Source organism: Glycine max, chromosome 13, assembly GCF_000004515.6.
Source record: "Glycine max cultivar Williams 82 chromosome 13, Glycine_max_v4.0, whole genome shotgun sequence".
Lineage (NCBI taxonomy): Eukaryota > Viridiplantae > Streptophyta > Magnoliopsida > Fabales > Fabaceae > Glycine > Glycine max.
Genome location: NC_038249.2, coordinates 36600595 through 36623299, shown reverse-complemented (window position 1 = coordinate 36623299; position 22705 = coordinate 36600595). Strand labels below are relative to the sequence as shown.

Sequence of the window (22705 nt, the reverse complement as noted above, 5' to 3'; positions counted from 1 at the left end):
TAATTGGGTCGATTGCAACATTTATTAGTAAAGTTAAAAGAAAGGCACCATGCGAGTTTAAAAGAGGTAATATATATTTTTAATGTCTCTAAAATTTTTTAATTCAGTTTTAGTTTTCCTATTTTTTTTATCTTATTTTAGCCTCTTAATTTTAAAAAGCATCATCATTTTATTCTGTTCCAGATAACATTTAATAGCACTTATAAAGTGTTATCTAAACACTTGTGCACGAAAAAGTATCTTAATCTTAACATATATTTTCTTTTGTCCTTGTTATAAGATACTTTGAATATCAAACAAATATCAATAAAAATAATTACTTTAATTGATTTTATTAAATTTTAATAAAATGTTACTAATGTACTAATTATGACCTTATTAATAATTATTAAGGTGATGTGAAAACATTAAAATTCAAGTATATTATATACCATTATCAATAAAAAAAAGTCAAATACTTAAAATATTTAATAAGGACAACTAATAAAAAAAAGATTAAACACTTCATAAAAATTCTAAAATATTTTATAAAAAATATCATCAATTATTTCTAAATTAAGTTATAATAAGGACCACAGAGTAAGAAAATACTATTTAGTCATTTGCAACAATTTCTCGTAGGAGTTTTTATGTAAAAAAATGTTTAAATTTTTTAATTATGTATTAATATTTAGCGTAATTCAATTGATTGCCCATAATAGTTTTCATATCCGTTATGAGAATTTGTAGCAATCAAAGACATTAACACACAGTTGTTGCCACTACACTCATTAATTATATTTTTCAATTTTGTAGTCGAACCATTTTTCCCTCACTACCCCTTCACATTTCTAATCATCTTTTACTATTCTTGACTATTTGTTTCTATGAGATGTTTAATGATTATTGATGTAACTCATTTTATTTTAGTTGAGATCTTTCATTTGTTTCTCGCACAAAAGTGTATTCACTATGTTCTTTTGCTTCCAGTGATCACACTGAAAGGATTCTTTGTGATTGGTCTCTACGGTTCTATTATAGCAACGGTAAAGGATTGGTTTTCCCCACGATGAAAGACCTAAACACTTTCTCACCGTACGTAGCCTTCGTCCACAAAAAAGATACCCAAAACACTTAAATTAAAAGTTTCTTTTTTTTCGATACTTAAATTAATAGTTTCTACAACCATGATGAAAACCCCAAAAATATTATTCCCATTTTCTGTTGAATCAACACTACACCCAATTTTTATCCTTAAAAAATCAATTAGTTATGCATTATTTAGTTTTAATATCCCAAATTCAGAGTGGGCAACTTGAAAATCCAAAGACCAAATAAAAAATTTGTGTAATTCACACCGGAGTAAAACAACATAAATGTACAGAACACTAAACTCTAGAGAGAGAAAATACGATCAATCAACATAATCAACGTACGACAAGATTATACGGGCCTTTCTTGAATTACCCTTGTTTCCTTTCGACCAAACCCTCAGCAACCATCATTGGCTCCCTTTCCAACCAACCCTTTCATTCAATTAAAACCAAAATTTCAACCTGCAAGTTTTAAATCACGGGGGATAGAACCACAAGAAAATTGCTCATCGATACGACGAGTGATTCAGAAAAAGAGAGGGAAAACATTTAATGGTAAAGGAAAAATAATTTTAATTTATTAAAAACTAAATATCAAGTCATAACTTAAAGGAATAGCAAAGACTAAATATCAAACAAAAAAATAGTTGAGGGATCAAAATCAATTAAATATTAGTTGATAAACTAAAAACAAAAATCATGAGAAAATTGAGATTAAAAACATATTTTATTCAGTGAAGATGAAGAGAAAGAATAAATATCTTTCATTTATTAAGATTTTTTTTATTACAATCATGTATGAATAATTGATCTCTCATAATAACTTTTTTTTAACATTCTTGTGATATACTATTTCTTGTTTTGACATTCTTGAAAGCACAAATCCACCGCATAGGTGGTAAGATCACGGACATCTAAAACATAAAATAAACAACAAAAAACATGTTAAAACATAGTGAGGTTGATTATAAAAAATAAGTATATAACCTTAAAAAGAGGATAATTTTCTAAGAAAATGAATATCAATGTTATCATCGATAGCCTTGGTCAAACTACAATTGGTAATACAATTGTAGATAACATTAATGGACATTTTATGATATTTTGGATCACATTTATGAATACATTTTCTTCACGCAGGTGGAATAAAATATACATGTCCACATTTTAGGACACATCTAGTAGGACAATTGAAGAGTTTAGTGGAAAATTTGTTTGGCTCAAGTTGCATAAATAAATTATCATAATTAGCTTGCGTGAAGTCCATTATAATCATAATCATAATCATAACTCTAGTAAATTTTATCTCGTTCATGGTCATTACTCTTTTCTAAATTTTTACAATCTATATCAAAAAATTATTAATGTTAAATTCTGTTTGTAATGTTTCAAGAAAAATAGACATCAATTTGGCACAAAAATAATGCAAGGAAACTAGTTTTAACTTCTTAATTAACAAAATTGTACACTAATTTCTTCTAAAATTTGGGGTCACACCAAGTTGACTTGTTTTCTCTTAGTAATAAAATATATACATATGCTGTAAGTCTAAACTAATAGTCAAAGATATTATTAATTTTAGATTTTGATAAGATATGAAATATTTAAATTAATTAACATAGAAGTCAAAAGAAACTTCTTTAAAAAAAAGTCAAAAGGAATAATAAATAATGTAACCTTTTTTTTCTAGATTAGAGACCACAAATATTTCTCAATTCATTGAATTAGAGATTAATTTCACTCACGGTGCATGACTACCGTTGGTCCAATGAAATTTTGCACATAATAATAGTCGAACACAATTTTTCTATTAAATAGATCGTTCTTGTTTATATGAACGCAATAAAATCTTATACCACTACATCAACACTTTGAATTATGAAGAATGTAATCTAATCAAATAAAAAAATCAAGTTATTTTTTATTTAATTATCATTGAATAATTTTAGAAAAGATTGAAATAAAATAAATTTATCATTATATATTTTATGCAAAGATCACAATTTTTTTCACACAAGACAATCCTACTCTAACAAAGCAAGACAAAAATAATTAATGCATGAAAACTGGATTTAACTTCTTTAAAAAATTGTGCATCAATTCCTTCCAATATTGTGTGTCACGTCAAGTTAATTTATTTTTTAGTAATAAAATATATACATATATTGTAATTGTAAAATCAATAGTCTAAGGAGAAACGCGTATTGTGAGTCAAAATATTTAACATAATAAATTGACAAATGAATAAAAAGGAAAATATACAAAAAAAAACTATATGGAATAGGTCAAGGATATTAATTGCATTGTTTTGGATTTTAATAAGATGGAAAATATTCAAACTAATTAATATAGAAATCGAAAGAAATAATGAAAAATGTAATCTAATAAAACAAAGAAAAACCAAGTTATCCTTTGTTCATCATTGGATAGTAAAAAAATTGAAATAAATAAATTTATCATTATATTTTTTTTATGCAAAGATCCAAAGACGGATGCACCTTGTAATTTTTTTTACTTGAGTATTTTAAATAATTATGATTTTTGCCCCATAAAATTAGGTGTTATCCCATAAGATATTTTTTTAAAAATAAAATAAAAAATAAATTTATACTATTTTTATCCAGTTTATCTTTTTAAACTTATAGGAATTTAGGTATTTTAATTTTTTTTATCATGAGATTGTGTATTTTGTAAAATCTTATAATAATTTTTGTCATTCAAAATATTATGGATTATTTCTTTGTCTCCACTAAATAATTTTTTTAGATTTATCACTACAAAGATCACAATTTTTTTTCCCACGAGACAATCCTACTTCAAGAAAGCAAGACAAAAATAACTAATGGATGCAAACTAGATTTAACTTCTTAAAAAAATGATGCATAAATCTCTTCCAAACTTGTGTGTCACGTCAAGTTAATTTATTTTTTTAGTAACAAAATGTATACATATATGGTAAACGTAAAATCAATAGTCTAAAGTGTATTGTGAGTGAAAATATCTTTTAACATAATAAATTGATGAAATAATATAAAAAATAAATTATATAATGTCATATGTCAAGGATATAAATTGCATTAATTTAAGATTCTAATAAGGGAGGAAATATTTAGACTAATTAATGTAGAAATCAAAAGAAAGAATGAATAATTTTATATTTTTTATACAGAAAGAATAAAGAATGTTATATAATATAATAGATTCTCGTTTATTCATCACTAAATAATTTTACAAAAGATTTTATCCTAGATTAACATGGACGTAACGTTTCTTTTCTAAATATTTTAAATAATTATAAATTTAAGACTTAAATTTCAATTAAAATAATCTTATAATAATTAATTCACACGGTTTTTTATGATAATTTATCATCAAAATAATCTAAGTAAATTAAATTTATCTCATAAAATAAGTAATGGCAAAAATAAATAGCTGAATAAATAAAAAAGCTCGCAATGTTAAAACATAAAAAAAAATATGTGAATCGATTACTAACAAACTAGTAAAGTTAAACAAAAATCTAATATTTACATGTCATATTTTTTTAACAAATATAAAAATTTAATTTATTATGTTTACAAGTTTGGTATTGTATAGAATAACATTTCTCTTTTAGTCCTTTATTTTATTTATAAGTTTGATTCTTTTTCTTTTAAAAATTCAATTTAGTATTATAGGTTCTGTTTGGGCCTTTGGGTGATTTTTAGTTTATAGTTTTGAAATTTAAAAAAATAATAACTAGTTTTTAGTTTTAGTTTTAAAGTATTTTAAAACTAGTTTTAAGAATATGGTTAGTTTTTGTTTTCTCCAATTTTTAGGTTTAAAATAAACATGTTTTGAAAGTTTCCTATTATATTAAAATTAGTTTAAGAATTTTTATAATGATAGTGTCAATATGATAGTTGTGGTGGAAACAATACTAGTGATGACGTTAACAAAAATATTAGTGTGGTGGTGATAGAAGTGTCAATGTTGGTGATTATGATAAGTAATGTGATAATATATGTATATAGTTGTGTTAGTGGTGGTAACAACATAAATGATTATTATCAAATGTAGAAAGTTTATATTTTTTTTAAAAGTAAAAAGTAAATTTACAAATTTTTTTTTTCTTTGTTTTAAATTTATTAATGTAAAAATATTTTGAAAATGAGTTGAAAACTATTTCAACTCGATTTTTGTCAAACATGTGTTTATTTAAAAAGTTACATTTGAGACTTAAAATCTAAAAACTCATAATCACATCAAACGAATCCTATGTTTTTAAAGTGATTTAAAATGATCATTCCGTCAAGCTAGTGGCTAGGTAATGACAACCATAAAAATACTAGTAGTGGTGATGATAGTAATGATTTTTTTTTAATCTTTGTCTTCTATTTAATTTTATAATATAACATTGATTATTTTTATTCTCATATATATATATATATATATTGAGACTTAAAATTCAAAAACTCATAATCACATCAAATGAATCTTGTTTTTATAAAGTGATTTAAAATGATCATTCCAACAAGTTAAAATTAATAGTGACAAGATAATGACAATCATAAGAACACTAGTAGTGCTAATGATAGTAATGATTTTAAGTAAATTTTTTAATCTTTGTCTTCTATTTAATTTTATAATATAACATTGATCATTTTTATTCTTATTCTCTCATATATATATATATATATATTGCATAGAAAATGACCATGTGCTGGATTAAAGGCCAAAGGCCCAAAAGTGTACAATAAAGATAAATCGTGCAAATCACACTTATTTTTGAAATTACCTTTTACATGTTGGAAAAGAAAAAAAGAAAAAACCACAACTTATCTATACCGACTGAATCAAATAGACTATGGTGAGATTGGCCAAAGCAACACCTGAAAACTATAGGAGTTGTATTCAGGATAACATATAAGGAATGGCTACTCTCATTTTCTTAATATACAATTTTCCCCTGCTTTCCACAAATGTCTTTGTGGTCTTTTTGAGGAGAGACTAGCTAGCCATGCCAATAATTGAGAGAAAATGATGACACCTCTCAACTTATTGGCCTTTCTGGCTATTTGATTATTGTAGGGGCAAGTGTCGCAAAATGTTTTAGAATATATGAACAAAGAGATATTATCGACATCATGATCCAATAGACTTAATCACACTGATTATAATTAATTATTCCATTTAACATGGTGAAAGCTTTATTTTCACATCTGCTCCTAGCCAGGGAGGGTAATCAAGGTTTACCCTTATCACCCATATCTTTGAGAGATTGTGTAATGGGCCAAAATAATAATAAATGTACCAAAAGTTTGAAACAAGAAAATAATTGGGATTTGCAAACTAGGACAATTATCATCTTTAGCAAGTAATGGGAGAGACAATCTTGAATGGCTTCCAACTCGTAAATGTGCCTATGTTTTATTCCTTTATTTTATTTACATTATCAACTTTTTTATTCTCGTACTTTTTGCTTTGTTATAATGATGCAAGATCATGCATCAACATCAGTATCTTTTTTATTTTTGGGCCATTAAGAATCAATTAATTAAACATTGATAAGGAAAGGGCACTCTTTTCCTTGGTGTTTTGCGTTAATCTTTTTTCTCTTTAGGCCTACAAGAATCGAGGTTATTTATCTTCTTTAATTTACCTTGGAATAAGTTGTATCAAATGATGCCTCTCTTATGCCATTTGTCTTAATTGAATGCTTTCCGCGAAAGATTATGAAGGAACTATTTATGCCAATCATCATATCTATGAAATATTTCTCCAAAGGACAAAAGTCTTCATTATCTATCTTTTTTAAGAATAAAATATTTAGGGGAGAAGATGTCGTCCCTTCTGTCAAAGGAATTCCACAAACTCTCAACAAATACTTACTCTCTTTTTACTAAAACAAATACTAAGAATCTTTTGATTAATGCTGTTTGATCTAATTAAATAATTATTCAAGCAACTCTTATTGGGTGTCTTAATTATCTATATCATGTCCTTGAAAAAAAATAAAATTATGCATATCCCTTTTTCCAAATTCGTAGTAAGATTTCCAAATATGATGGATAGTTAGATACTATCATACACATCCCCGTATATTTTAAGCAGCACAAACTGAGTTTTTTTTTTATTTCTTCTGAAAAATAAAAGCATACCAAACTAAAGTTTATGCTTTGACACTAGTAAATTTGTTATTTATCGACCAATGTTGATAATTATTAATTTTTTGTTAGTGGATAAAGTCGAACCATGACCTCTCACTCCTTCTCTTAATTCACGGGCGACACTTATACACTGTAATGAGCTAATAAGTAATTCAGGACATTTTCTATATATAATTACGTTTCCTTCTTTTTCACTACAAAATTAGTAAGATATCCTATATAATAAAAATCAAACAGAAAAGAGGCAAACTAAGATATGCCTATGAAACAATTTTTTTCATATAAATTGAGAAAATATTATGTGAATGAGACAGTAAGATAACGTTTACAATAAATAATTTAAAGTAAATTAAAATTATTATAAACTATTATTTAATTCAAATCAATATTAACTGATACACCTTTATTTTCTTACCAACATTTTTATTTTTATTTTCATTTTAGATCGAAGAGTTGAAATCAATTTAGATGGATGATCTACATTGTTTTAATTCCTAATTAAAAATATTCTTATAACTCAAATGCATTTCCGTTCCTACAATAGAGGATATCCACAAACACAACCTTCTTCCAATTTGGAAGTTTTGGCTGCATGCAGGTTTGGTTTGTTTGTTTGTGTTTGGGGATATGCTATGATTTGCTGGTTTATGTCATGTTTTAATTTGTCTTCTGTGTCGGTTTAGATCAAGTGGTTTGTGTAAAGCAGTGACCATCATTTTGTTGCTTGTGTTCTGTATGGAGTGTGGACAGCAATATGTTACCTAGGAAATGTTTCTTTTTCGGTTCTAATAATAATTGACTGGTAGGTTCGCTTCTTTCTTCTTCTATAAATATTGCGTGTACGTGAGCTAGGTAGTTGACACAATGGACACCAATAAAATACCATTCTCACAATCTGAAAATCAAACTATAAATATTTTGAGGGAAAGTGATGTTATTTTTACCTGTTCAAAATAATTTATGAGAAATTTAAAATCATATTTTACAAAAAAAAAAAAACGCATTAATGGGTTACCAATGTCTCAACAATGTGATTTAACAATAAAACTAATTTTTTTTACAGAGACTAAAATAAAATAAAATAAAATATTTAAAAGGGTAAAATAAAAAACATCCTAATTTATAGGACCAAAAGATTATTTAATCCATAAAATAATTTTAGTAGTCCCACAATGCCACAACATACTCAAAGAATCAATGCATAAATATATTCCAACGGAAAAAAAGAAGTTAAACAACATACATTTTTTTATTTTTTTATTTCTACTTAATTTTGTTTCAAATTATAATAAAGATTTGGGAATGAAATATTATTTTTTTAATCATTTTTTAAGGAATTATTTTTTCATCCTTAAGAAACTTTTAAACTATGTATTTTATCTTATATAAGATACAAATCTTAATTTTAAAAAATTCTTTGTCACATAAGTATGTTCCAAAGAAAAACATAAATAAGCAACTATATTTTAGAATAAGAAATTCGGCAAGTAACTAGCGTTAAAGATACTTTTAGCATATCAATAATTTATCATTTAGTAATGTTTATACCTAAAAAGTTAAATACAGTAAAATTAATTATTAATAAATATTTTTGGTTGAAATAAAAAAAATCTTTCAAAGTAAATTTTATTCGAATTGAAAACATTCATATACAATGCTATCTTGTCCTTGATGAATGGCAATTGCTCAGTCAAGTCCATAGTATAGACATGGCCATTCTCCGGATTTGGATCTTCGTACTTTTCCCAGCTTCCCTCTTTGGATTTTCATAATCTTGCTGCAAGCATTTCTTCCTGCATTCCACAAAGTTATCGTCTCTAATCTAAAAAATTCCAGATTAACGTTTTCAGAATCTAAAAGGGGGGGACGGAAGATTTGTGGGGTATACGAAATCTTGGCCCATATCTTGAACAGCGATTTTTTGGGCCACTAAGACCTTTTGGGAAAAAGGTTTATTTCTCATTAGTTGAGCTGGGCTGTTGCTTCCTGCACATTCCAACTTGATTCCTGCACTTTTTTCGAAGTATTTTTTTTGTCTTTCAGATTGATCATTTTGAAAGGCAAAAAGAGAGTGCAAGAAGCAAGAGCCATCGAGCTCACGCATGTCTGATGACCCATTGATCCTGGTACGTTTAAGTGGATTGTTGCTTCCTGCACCTCTAATCAATGCTTGTTGCACCCCACTATATTATGGAAAACCAATTATATAATGTAAAATTACATTTTGGAATGGACTTTCTGAAACATAATGGAGTGCAGGAAGCAATAATTGAAGGTGTAGGAAGTTTTAGCTGTCCAGTGATACTTTTGTGCTCATTTCTTGTGCGACTAAGATAATAAACCCGTACATAGTTGATATTAGTATATTACCATTCTTTTAATTTTTTACGATTTATATAAATTAAATTTTTAAATATTTTGAGAATACAAACATGCCATAATTTGTATTATAAAATTAAGATTAACCTATATTTAAGTTTGATATGAATTATGATTGCTTACAAATGTTGATTTTATTTTTATTTTATTTTCACTTGTTAGAAATGTCAGATTTCATTTATGGTTTATTTATCATTTTCCAACCTATCATTTACCTTTCTTTTTTATTATTGGACATTTTATATATTATTTTTTTCTTTCATTAATTTGGATATAATAAATAATTAATAAGACCTCAAATTTTTTAATTAAAAGATAATATAAACAAAAAAAATTCTAACCAAACATATGTATAAATCCAAAACATTACTCTATGTCCTCATTACCATGTTCCATATATATTTGGGATACACCAACTTGTACTTAGCCTTCACATTCTTCTTGATGTGAAATTGACTTAATAAATGAGTTGAAATTAATCCAAAAAGAACTTGCATTGCATTCGATTATGTCTTTGTTAGTCATAATATTGAAGTGAAATATTAACTCTTGAAATTAACACACTCAATTTTTATAAATCCTAGGTGAACCTATTCACCTACTTTAAATAATTAGTAAATGTTATGCCGGATTGTTGGGTTAAAAATATACACTTCTTCATTAATCATGAGAAAGAATACACAATAATATAGAATGACAACACTATAAAAAAATATCAAAAATTTATTTAATGTAATTTGATCCCTTAATCATGCTTACATCCATTAAATAATTTATTATTTGGTTATAAATTATTAAAAACTACAACATAAAAAAAGACTCATTAAATAAAAAATAACACCTATAATTTCTAATAAATTTAAATTAATAATAAAATGTATGTTCTTAAAATGTATTAGAAAATATATATTATTAACATTGCTCATAAATAAGAGTCAATACTCATGGACTTTATGTATATTATCAATCTTCAATGCAATGTGGCATTCAAAAGTCCAATGAAATTTAGATATGTTCAGAATATGTCTCTGGAAATATCGCACATCTCAATCCTTCTATACTAATACGATCATGTTTCATTCATTTTACTAAATGTTTTTGTTTTTGTTTTAAGGCGCTTTTGAGAAACGCGATATAGTATTATATCAAGTTATCTTTATTTTGATATTTCAATATTAGCAATATCCTTCTTGACTCCATCATTTTCTTAATTATATTTACTAGCTAGCAATCATTTATCCTCGTTACTTATTTAATCAACCTATGCTTAATCCAATAATATTTCGGTTAAATATTTTACATAAAATATAATAGCTGAAATTGTATTAAAAAGTTAAAATAAATTTAATAGAAATAAAAAATAGTTACATTTTAAATTTTTATTTTCATTTTAAATTGAAAGATACAAAAATAGAAAAAAAAAATCTTGAACATAATAATTATAAGTCAGAAACGGAAGCTGGGGTTGACAGCCATTGTTATTGCTCTAGTAGTCATCAACTCAAGGAGTCTATAATTAATGGATAAGGCCATTAAAGTAGATGGCTATTATTGTTGGGTCATTCATTTCATTTTTGAACAAATCCACCCAGTGAACCAGGAGGCTATAATTAATGTACCCACATGCACTCTCATTGCTTCATGCATTTTCCATTCCGGAATTCGGAATACAAAATGGGAAACAAATACTGGGAGTGGGAGTATAAGTAACAACAACTCTTATCGTTGTGATATGAATCCCTTTTCATGCATCACATGATAAAAAAATAAGTCATTTTATTATTTTTCATTCTTAGTAAAGCTAAGAAAAAATAATTGTTTTTTTTATTTCTGTTTTACTTCTTTCTTTCCCATAAAGACTGAATTATTTTTTCTATTGATTAAAAAAATGAACGTTTAAATATCTTTAAAAAACAAGTAAATAGATTCTAAAAAATATAAAATGCAGTTAATCTTATTGTGCAACAAGCTATTATTGTAAAAATGGATAAATAAAACTAACATAATAGATAATTAATTTTTTCAGTATTTAATATAGTTGTGTATTTAAGATTTCAACTCAAATATTTTTTTTGTTGAGAGAGAATAATTTAATATATTTAATCTACGTGTTGGTGATTTATACTCTTTTTTATTCTGATACTATTTATAATATTATATGTGTATATAAAGGATTGAGGTAACATATTGTCTAGTCTTATTTATTACTCATTTATTATATTTGGGTGATATCTGTATCATTGCAAGTATTCATCCCTCAGCTTACAATGGAGGATAACAAAAACTACTAAAACAAACGAAAAGAGTTCAACAAACTAGCATAACCTCAAACATGTATCAAATAACTTTTTTTTCTCTTTTATCTTCAAATACTAAATAAGATAAATAGTAAAATATGTGTTTAAAAGTGTGATGTGATGATAAATTAATTCTTAAAAAATGAAAAATATAAATTTAACTCTTAAAATACAAAAAATTAGTATTGAAGTTAAATTTGTAACACTATTTTATCATTAAATTATAATATTTAATGATCAATTTGACAATAAGTTATATTTTTAGATTACCGATATTAAATTTAAAAGTTTATGGACTAATTTGTCATTAATTTGTCTATAAAATTAATTTGTTACACTTTTACACGTTCAAAAATTAATTTTAACTTTTTCATTTTTCAACAATTAATTTTTTCAGCTGCTCACAGACGAATTTGAGTATTTAATCTATTAAATAACATGCAGCGAACCATGCAACATTTTCCTATATTTGAGTTGAAAACTTACCAAAGATGGCTGTAGTACCTTATAAGTTCTAAATTCTTACTTTTTATATATAGCATAGGCTACGCACGCACACATAACAGAACACATTCATCTATTACATTCACAACAACAATGGCTTCTCTGCCTCAACCAAAAACCTCCCCTCTAACCTTATTCTTCTTCTCGTCCTTCACCATCATTGCTCATGCAATTGTTCCTCAAAACGAAACCTTCAAATTTGAGAACTCAGGTGAACTTGGACCCTACATCGTTGAGTACGGTGTTGATTACAGAATGATAAGCATCTTCAACTCTCCATTCCATGTTGGTTTCTACAACACCACCCCAAATGCCTTTACTCTAGCATAGCGCATGGGACTTAGACGCTCAGAACAGCTATTTCGTTGGGTTTGGGAAGCCAATAGAGGCAACCCAGTTGGAGAAAACGCAACTTTTTCACTCGGCACTGATGGGAACCTTGTGTTGGCAGAAGCTGATGGAAGAATTGCATGGCAAACCAACACTGCCAACAAGGGTGTTGTGGCCTTTAGGCTTCTTCCAAATGGCAACATGGTCCTCCTTGATGCACAAGGAAAGTTCCTTTGGCAGAGTTTTGATCATCCAACAGATACCCTTTTGAATGATCAGTATCTTAGACCAAAAGGGCCATCTAAATTGATTAGTAGGCTCTCAGAGAAGGAAAATGTCGATGGACCTTATAGTTTGGTTTTGGAGCCTAAAAGGTTGGCTTTGTACTATAAGAGCAAGAATTCTCCTAAACCAATTCTGTATTGGTATAAGCTCTTCACTCAACAAGGGTCAGTGGAAAACATCACCCTCGTATCTGATCCAGACACTTTTGAAATTTAATTTGATTCCTATGTGGCCAGTTCTTCTTCCAGCACCAATGAATTTAGAACCATGGCGACCGGATTCGGCAACATTCCCGTTGGAGTGATGGGAATGCCAGTGAACAACAGCACCTTGACATACCTCAGGCTTGGAATTGATGGGAACATTAGGCTGCACACTTACTTCCTAGGGGTGCGTTCTGGTGTTTGGCAAGTAACCTACACTCTATTTAATAGAGACTCTCATGATGAGTTTGAGTGCCAATGGCCTGAGAAGTGTGGGAAATTGGGGTTATGAGGGAATGAACAATGTGTGGCTTGTCCTTTGGAAAATGGACTATTTGGGTGGAGCAACAATTGCACTGCCAAGCCTGTGAAATCATGCAAGGCACGTGATTTCCACTGCTACAAAGTTGAAGGTGTTAGGCACTACCTGAGCAAATACACTGAGGGGGGAAAAGTGAGAGAGAGTACTTGTGGAAACAAATGTACCAAGGATTGCAAGTGTGTGGGATGTTTCTACCACGGAGAAGTCAAGGTGTTGGATAGCTTATGATCTGCAAACACTTACTAAAGTGGCTAATTCCAAACAAGTGGGATATATTAAGGTGCCTAATTAGAGTGGCTAACTCCAAACAAGTGGGATATATCAAAGCCTTGGTATTGTTTATGTCCTCGGTGTAGAGGAGAATATCGATGTATAATGAATCCAGAAGTTTGCAATAAATTTATGGCTGGTTTGGCTTAAAGAACAATTCATATTATGCTCTTCTTGTTCCCCTTGCAAATTTTTTAACTTGGTAAGGCATAGCTTAAAATTATTTCTTTATAATTTGTTCCAAGCAGGACAAATGAATTCTATTCAAATAATCTTTCATGGTTTGAACTTAATTTGAAAATTGCTATGTGATTACAATGCTGGTTATCAGGGAAAACTATGTATACATAGCAGATGACCAATGGTTATCAGGGAAAATTATAATTTGAATATTGTCCTTGATGCATGATAATTGTTTAGCAACCGAGCATATACACCAGGGACATTAGACTACGCCATTTGGGCTGAGGTTTGTTTCTTCTTAGATGCGCTATCGTGTGTCTTAGCCGTTGGGCCTGCAGGTACGTGCAAGTGATATTTTCATGGCAGTCGCTTTTTGCACCTTCAATTTTATTCTTTTTTTTTTTTTTAAAATATACAGGGACTAAAAGTATATTTTCCAAAATAAAAATATCAATGAAAATTAAAAAAGTGATGAAAGTGGGATGAAAGAGAAAATGACAATATACGTACAATAACCTATAAAACATTTCATTGTGCCAGTTAGCCTACCAGCATGTTACGAATAGTATTATGTGGCCCAATAGGGTATTAATAGTGTTCTGCACTCTTAGGTCCATTGTTAATATTCATATCCTTTATTTGTCTTTTAACAATAATAGATAAATATGAATAATAGTATTTCATTTAGGTAGAGAAATTTGTTATAATTCTATTAGAGAAGATTATGAGTATCTCTATATATATTATGTAATCACAATGAAAGAGCATCAATGAACAAAAATATTATCTTTATCTCTTTTAGTTGTAGAATTAGAAGTAATGATAGAATACTTTTTCCCTTACTTGACGACGGTTTGCTCACCCCCCCTCCCACGTACACTCCACCACCCCATATTAGTTTTTTATACATTTATCATAAATAAAAAATTAATGGTTTAAAGTAATATTAAAAAGTTAAAAATAATGTAAATATAAATAAAGAAAATAATTATATTTTAAATCTTTATATTATCTATTAAAGTGAGAAAAAATAAATAAAAAATAGGAAAAATATCTTGAAATAATTCCAAGTCAAAAGAGGCAACTGAAACGACGTAGGTAAATGCATTACAGTAAACGAGTGATTGGTTCCATTTTGAGTAAATCCACCGACACAAGCAAGCAGTCTCTGCCTGTCCACCACCAAAATGTCCATGTTCTAATTCTAATGTACGTACGTGTGTCGGCTACGTTTTTATATGCGGATATAAAGTTAATTTATTTAAACTAGCTTTTGCTTCATTCTGCTCTAAAAAGACAGGTCCCTTCTTTTTTTTTTTTCTCAGGAAATAATAAACTCAAAGATTAGTTGTTTGTTCCCTTTATTTTATATTTTTTAGTTAAATAATTTTTTTAAAAAATGAAGTAAAGTTAATTATTTGTTGTTTTTACTTAATTTTTTTAATTATTTATTTTTTGTCTAATGTCTTAATAAATTAGATCAGTTAAATTGTTTTAAATATCTATATTTTCAGAACTTATTAAATAAAATATCATATGTCATTTAAAATGAAAAATCGCACGTAATGTAAATTATAAGAATTAAAAATAAATTAAGATAACGATCATATAACATGGCAATCCGTTAGGCCCAATACAGTATCAATATGATTCTGTCAAGAAAAGACAATCCTTGAACATAAACCACTGGCAGCTCAAAGATTTGACCATCTTAAATATAGTTGACTTTATCACCCAGTTGATATTAAATTTTAAGAGAAACATTACGTGACAGATCATATCAAATCTTGAACTTATTTTTGAAGAAAAAAATGGCATTATGAAATTAGGTTTATTTTTAATTTAGTTTACAATACATTTAATTATAATTAAAATTTATCAAAATCTAAAACTATATATATATATATATATATATATATATATATATATATATATAATTAATCTCTCAAAATGCAAAGGGACATCAAAACAGAAAACCATCGTCTTGTAAATAATGCAATTTACGTTTGCTTATAGTGTCTTATAAAAGCAATCTTATTTTAATTGGCATTTTTCTAAAGGTCTTATCCGAAGACACAAATAGATGCTTCCACGTTCTAATCAATTAGGCCCCAAAGTACCAGTTTCATAAAATAATGCACTGAATTGCACTCGACGACACGGAAATTCATCACCAGTGACACCTTTCTCATCACAAAATATTTTCTTTTATACACAAATCATAAAAGATATAAACATCACCGACGGAAGCAATAAATCATTGGAGCTACTAATACTTAACTCTCAGTTTCCTTAAATAAGATTGAGCTTTAAGTGAAAAAAAATGTGATTAAAAGAAATTGAGATCAATTAAATTTTTTTGACAAAAATTGATATTGACAAAACTGATAGATCAGTTAAATTGTTTTAAGTATCTATATAATATTATGATAAAAAAATACCCACCGAGACACTCATAACATTGAAAATATATTTCCCTATACTGTAGTACGAATTTGATCTTATCCAACTCTAGATCATTCTTCATAATATTTGAGTTGAAAACCTTGACCAAAGTTCTAAATTTTTTCTATATATAGCAGAGGCTACTCACCCACATAGCACAACATATCCATTTTATTTACAACAACAATGGCTTCTGTGCCTCAACCAAAAATCTCCCTTCTAACCTTATTCTTCTTCTCTTCCTTCACCATCATTGCGCATGCAATTGTTCCTCAAAACGAAACCTTCAAATTTGAGAACTCAGGTGAACTTGGACCCTACATCGTTGAGTACGGTGCAGATTACAGAATGATAAGCATCTTCAACTCTCCATTCCAAGTTGGTTTCTACAACACCACCCCAAATGCCTTCACTCTAGCTTTGCGTGTAGGGCTCCAACGCTCGGAGCAGCTATTTCGTTGGGTTTGGGAGGCCAACAGGGCCAACCCAGTTGGAGAAAATGCCACTTTTTCACTTGGCACTGATGGGAACCTTGTGTTGGCAGATGCTGATGGCAGAATTGCATGGCAAACTAACACTGCCAACAAGGGTGTTGTGGCCTTCAGGCTTCTTTCAAATGGTAACATGGTCCTTCTTGATGCACAAGGCGGGTTCGTTTGGCAGAGTTTTGATCACCCCACAGATACCCTTTTGGTCGGTCAATATCTTAGAGCAAAAGGGCCATCCAAGTTGGTTAGTAGGCTCTCAGAGAAGGAAAATGTTGATGGGCCTTATAGTTTGGTCTTGGAGCCTAAAGGGTTAGCCTTGTACTACAAGAGCAAGAATTCTCCTAAGCCAATTCTCTATTGGTTTTCTTCTGATTGGTTCACCATTCAACGAGGGTCCTTGGAAAATGTCACCTTCACATCTGATCCAGAAACTTTTGAACTTGGATTTGATTACCATGTGGCCAATTCTTCATCTGGTGGCAATAGAATCCTTGGCAGGCCAGTGAACAATAGCACCATAACATATCTCAGGCTTGGAATTGATGGCAACATTAGGTTCTACACTTACTTCCTTGATGTGCGTGATGGTGTATGGCAAGTGACCTACACTCTATTTGATAGAGATTCTGATGAGAGTGAGTGCCAATTGCCTGAGAGATGTGGGAAATTTGGGTTGTGTGAAGATAACCAATGTGTGGCTTGTCCATTGGAAAATGGACTACTTGGTTGGAGCAACAATTGCACTGCCAAGGCTGTGACATCATGCAAGGCTAGTGATTTCCACTACTACAAAATTGAAGGAGTTGAGCATTACATGAGCAAATACACTACAGGGGATAGAGTGAGTGAGAGTACTTGTGGAAACAAATGCACCAAGGATTGCAAGTGTGTGGGTTATTTCTACCACAAGGAGAATTCAAGGTGTTGGGTAGCTTATGATCTTCAAACCCTTACTAGAGGGGCCAATTCCTCACATGTGGGGTATATTAAGGTGCCTAATAAGTAAAATATTAAAACCTTGATATTGCGGTTTTATACAGTTTTACTTCAATTAATTCCTAATACTAGTTTAAGTTGAAATAAAGTTATGGTATGATTCTGTCCTCCGTGAAGAGAAGGACATGGATGTACAATAAAGAAGTTTGTAATAAAGTTTTGATTGGTTTGGCTTAAAGTACGATTCATGTTTTTCTCTTCCTGCTTCCTTAGCAAATTGATTAACTTGGTAAGGCATAGCTTAAAATTAATTCTTTATAATTTGTTTCATGTAGTTCAAATGAACTCTATTCGAATAATCTTTCATGGTTTCAACTTTATTATCTGTGTTTGTAATGCTTGAGTGGTGAAGGAAAATTATGTACAAATAGCAGATGATTGAAGGCAGAATGATGGTTTCACAGAGAAGGAACAATTTCATTATCAATATTGCTAAGATTACGACCGGAGCATAGAATGACAATTTCAGAACGGAACTAATAGAGCAACACCATAAACAGAAAAGAAAAATAGAAATGGCCATTTCTTTTATAGCTTAGAGGGTCCCTCTGAATCTGATTCTCTCCTTAATTAACATTTAGCAATTTTAAATTTAAGCATTTTCACTCAAGTAACGCCAAATTTTTGAACGAAAATCACGATTCTTGGTAGTCAAATAACTAGCAATTTAGAATAATGATTCTTGCTCCTACAAACTTGTTAGGGTTTGTTTAAATAAATTTCATTGAAAACACTTAGAGAAAAAATATGAAAAATAATCACAATAAATAAGTTAAAATTAATTCATGCATAAGTTAAAAATCATTTTTAAGAGAAATTAATATGAGAAAGTTTTTATAAATTAGCTTATACATGAACTAATTTTAGTTTATGAAAAAAATTATTTTCTTTTTCTTCTTATTTTCTTTCTAAAAGTATTTCTAAAAAAGCTTTATTCATATGTGTTGTTAGTTTACTTTATGGAAAAATAATTATGAATCCACTATTTTACTAATTTCTAGCATTTTAACATATAAATAACCATATTTTTCTTTTCATAACAGATTATTAATAAGGGCTAAATAAGTCTTTTGAAGAAAACTCCATTTTTTTAATCATAACATATAATTTTACTCAACTACAATTTCATTAAATTTATTTGAGGATTGATGCTTACATGCTTATTTTCTTGTTTGAAAGATAAAATTTAATGTCTCAAGTGAGAAACATGTTACGACTAATAAATAAATAATTAATAATTAAAGATTAAATTGTAAATGATTTAAGTGAAATAATCTCTAAAGATAAATGTTATTGGATGAAAGTAGAAGAAAAAGTCAAAAAAATGAAATCTTATTTTCTCTCAAGCAAATCATGTAAGCGAGATTTTGTGAAACCCTCCTCATGCAGAAGGATATGTGTTATTTCTTAACGATTGTTAGAATTATAAATTTCTAAGGTCATGCAATTTTCTAGATTTGGAAAACTAGAACTTGCATGTAAGTGTTATAAAATTGTATAATTCTTCATTAATGATATTTTACCTCAATTTTGTAAAATTTTCAAAATTAGGAATTGTTGGTTATATTTTACGCTGCAAGTGTGTTATGTTTTCCCACTATATCGATATAATTATGAATGTTGAAATTGTTTTCCAATTAATTATCGCACCACTCGATGACTTTATAGAATTGCATGAATGAATGGTTTTTAAAATCAAAATTCATGATTTATTGTTTGATCAAGAATTTTTCATGAGTATTACATATTCACTTTGGTCTCAAATACAAGAAAATAAAATAAAAAATATTTTTTTATCTTAAATATAAGAAAATTTTAATTAATTTTATATTATTTAATACTACTATCTCTAAAATATTTTTATTTAATTAATAAGCTAATTTCAATAACTTCTTATCCTTGATATCAAGTTTCAAGGTAAGATAAGTTGAAAAAAAAAACTTAATTGAAATTGATGTAATTAAATGTTGTTAACTGATTTTCTTAATTAATATGTCATATTTTTTCTTCTTGTATTTAAGAGAAAAGTATATATATATATATATATATATATATATATATATATATATATATATATATATATTAAGAGAGAAAAAAGTTATGTAATAATTTATACTATCATCCTATTATAAATTGTCATTATTAATCATAATTTATTATTAAATGATTGTGTAAAATATTTGCATGATGATTAAAGTCATACATTAAAGCCACAAGTCATATCTTTGCCTTGTATTATGTATGAGTGTGTGTGTATGGTGTACGTAATCCTTTTGGATTCTAAATCTCAAATTTAAGGCAGCAAAATTTCTTCTAACACTCTTTGAACAAAGCCTCATACATGCAAATATATCATTATTATGTATATGAATTGGATTAAAATTACATGTTAAATAATCTCTTGTGCATTTCGTTTGCGTATTGAATCAATTCATCTGATATTAATTGGCATATATGAATTGATATTATAAGCTAATAATAATTGCATGTTTATCATGTTGGTCGAGGATAAAATGTTAAGCTTTTAGACTACTTTAACTTTTGAATTAAATAGTATGTAAAGTTTGATAATCACCAAAATTATCAAACTCGCATTGTTCTAGCACTTTTGGATCAATGCTTCCTGCACGTAAATGTGTCATTAATTTTTTTAAAGGGTAAACGTGTCGTTATTATATGTATACGAATTGGATAAACAATCATATTTTTAAATGACATATTGTGCATTTTGTTTGCGTATTGAATCGATTGACATATATGGATGACAATAAAAGCTAACAATGATTGCATGTTTATTATGTCGGCCGAAAACAAAATGTTTTTAGCTTGGTTTAACTTTGGAATTAAATAGTATGTAAAGTTGGATAATCATCAAAGTGTTCAAACTTGAAGCACAATTTTTCTTTTTCATCAAATTTGCATTTTTCTAACACTTTTTGGATCAAAGTCTCATACACGAAGTTGTATCATTATTATATCTATATGAATTGGTTAATGACGTCCTCTAGTGCATTTCGTTTGGGTATTGAAACAATTCATCTTGTATTGATTAGCATATATAATTGGCAATAAAAGCTAATCATGATTGTATGTTTATTATGTTGGTCGAGAATGAAATATTAAGTGTTTATCCTGGTTTAACTTTGAAATTAAATAACATGTAAAGATTTATAATCACTAAAGTGACCAAACTTGCAATTTCTTAACACTTTTAGATCAAATCCTCTTCATGTAAATGTATCATTATGAATTAGTTAAATGACCTCGATCTAGTGCATTTCGTTTGGGTATTGAAATAATTCATCTTGTGTTGATTGACATATATTAATGGCAATAAAAGCTAATAATGATTGCATGTTTACTATGTTGGTTGAGAATGAAATGTTAAGTTTTTAGTCCGGTTTAACTTTGAAATGAAATGCAGTATGCAAAGTTTAATAATCACCAAAGTGATTAAATTTGCATTTTTCTAACACTTTTTTTATTCTTGCGCGTAAACGTATCATTAAGAGTTAAAGACCCACAACAGAAACAGTGACAAGTTACACAACGAAAGTGTGTTTTCCTTGGGGTAATTTTTATTTTTATTTTATTTTATTCAGATTTTAATAAAAAAATTGGTTTATATTCATTAAAACTAATGATTAATGTTTATGTTAATAATTAAAATTAGTGTTTCTCTTAATTTTTTAAGTTTTACGATGGGTTGTTGAATTTAAATATTTATTATTGATTAATTAATTTTTAATTTTCATTATATGTTTGTGCAAATTTAAATTTACAAGTTTTATATATATGTTAATTTTTTATTAATTTTATTTTAGTTAATGTTTATTAAAATTGGTGGGGTGAGTTGAAAAAAATCCAAATCTTAAACCACCATTAATGTCTTATATAAATGGATCTATGGTTCACTTGTAAGTAAATTATCACATTCTTTGATTGCATCAATCTTTAGGAAGATATTGTTTGATTGTCTTATTATCATTATGGTACTTCTGTGTAGCTACAAATTCATCCTAAAATATCAATAATCTACATCACATTAATCTATACACATTAATTGTTCATGTATTAGTCAAAAATTAAAATATCAATCATCTAATATTAATATTTTTTCAACAAATACCTTTTAAAAAATAAAAACAAAAAAAATCATAAATTTCATGGTATAATACACAATAAAATTATAGTGAAATCATGATTTCATTTGAAATTACACAACAAAATTATTATTTCATTATATTTTAGGGATGAAAAAGTAAAACAATAAAAATATGACTCTATTATATGTATGTATTACATAACAAAAACATGATTTTGTGAAAATAAATTTTTGAAATAATGACAAAAACCACTCTCGGATTGTGAGAGTAGCAATTATGGGAGTGGGACCGTTCAAGAGCTGTGATACACGAAGAACTGCGAATATTTGGAGTTCCTAAAGAACAAAATGGTTTTTTGACCGAAGAATGACCCATTCAATAGGATACTATCTTAAACCATGAGCTACTGTTATAGGGTAACACAATTGCAGTACTGATCAGCGGAATACCTTGTTGGCATATACTAATATTTTTGAAATCTAACAGTTCATTTTCAACCTTTTCTCATGTTAAGAATTTAAGTTGTCCATATATTGTGTGGGTTTATATTTAGTACATACTTTCTATTTTCTATAAGCATATTTTATTCATCTAGCAAACAACATATAAGAATCTCCACAAATTTTGAAGTTGCTTGACTGTTGTAATTTAATTTAGATACATTGAAGTATAAAA

General features: G+C 28.0%; 1 protein-coding gene and 1 pseudogene across 1 annotated transcript; both read left to right on the top strand.

The window, feature by feature from the left end:
* The first annotated feature begins 12475 nt into the window (after window positions 1-12475).
* On the top strand, window positions 12476-13941 carry LOC100794823 (epidermis-specific secreted glycoprotein EP1-like; annotated as a pseudogene).
* Window positions 13942-16497: 2556 nt separating this feature from the next.
* LOC100804561 (epidermis-specific secreted glycoprotein EP1) lies at window positions 16498-18102 on the top strand. The gene has a single exon (XM_003543164.5). It carries the CDS (start codon window positions 16627-16629, stop codon window positions 17932-17934), a length of 1308 nt encoding a protein of 435 aa, XP_003543212.1. The 5' UTR covers window positions 16498-16626; the 3' UTR covers window positions 17935-18102.
* Window positions 18103-22705: the final 4603 nt, after the last annotated feature.

Excerpts from the sequence above, each read along its gene's own strand:
- LOC100804561 (XM_003543164.5), top strand. The coding sequence starts at position 16,627 with ATGGCTTCTGTGCCTCAACCAAAAATCTCCCTTCTAACCTTATTCTTC.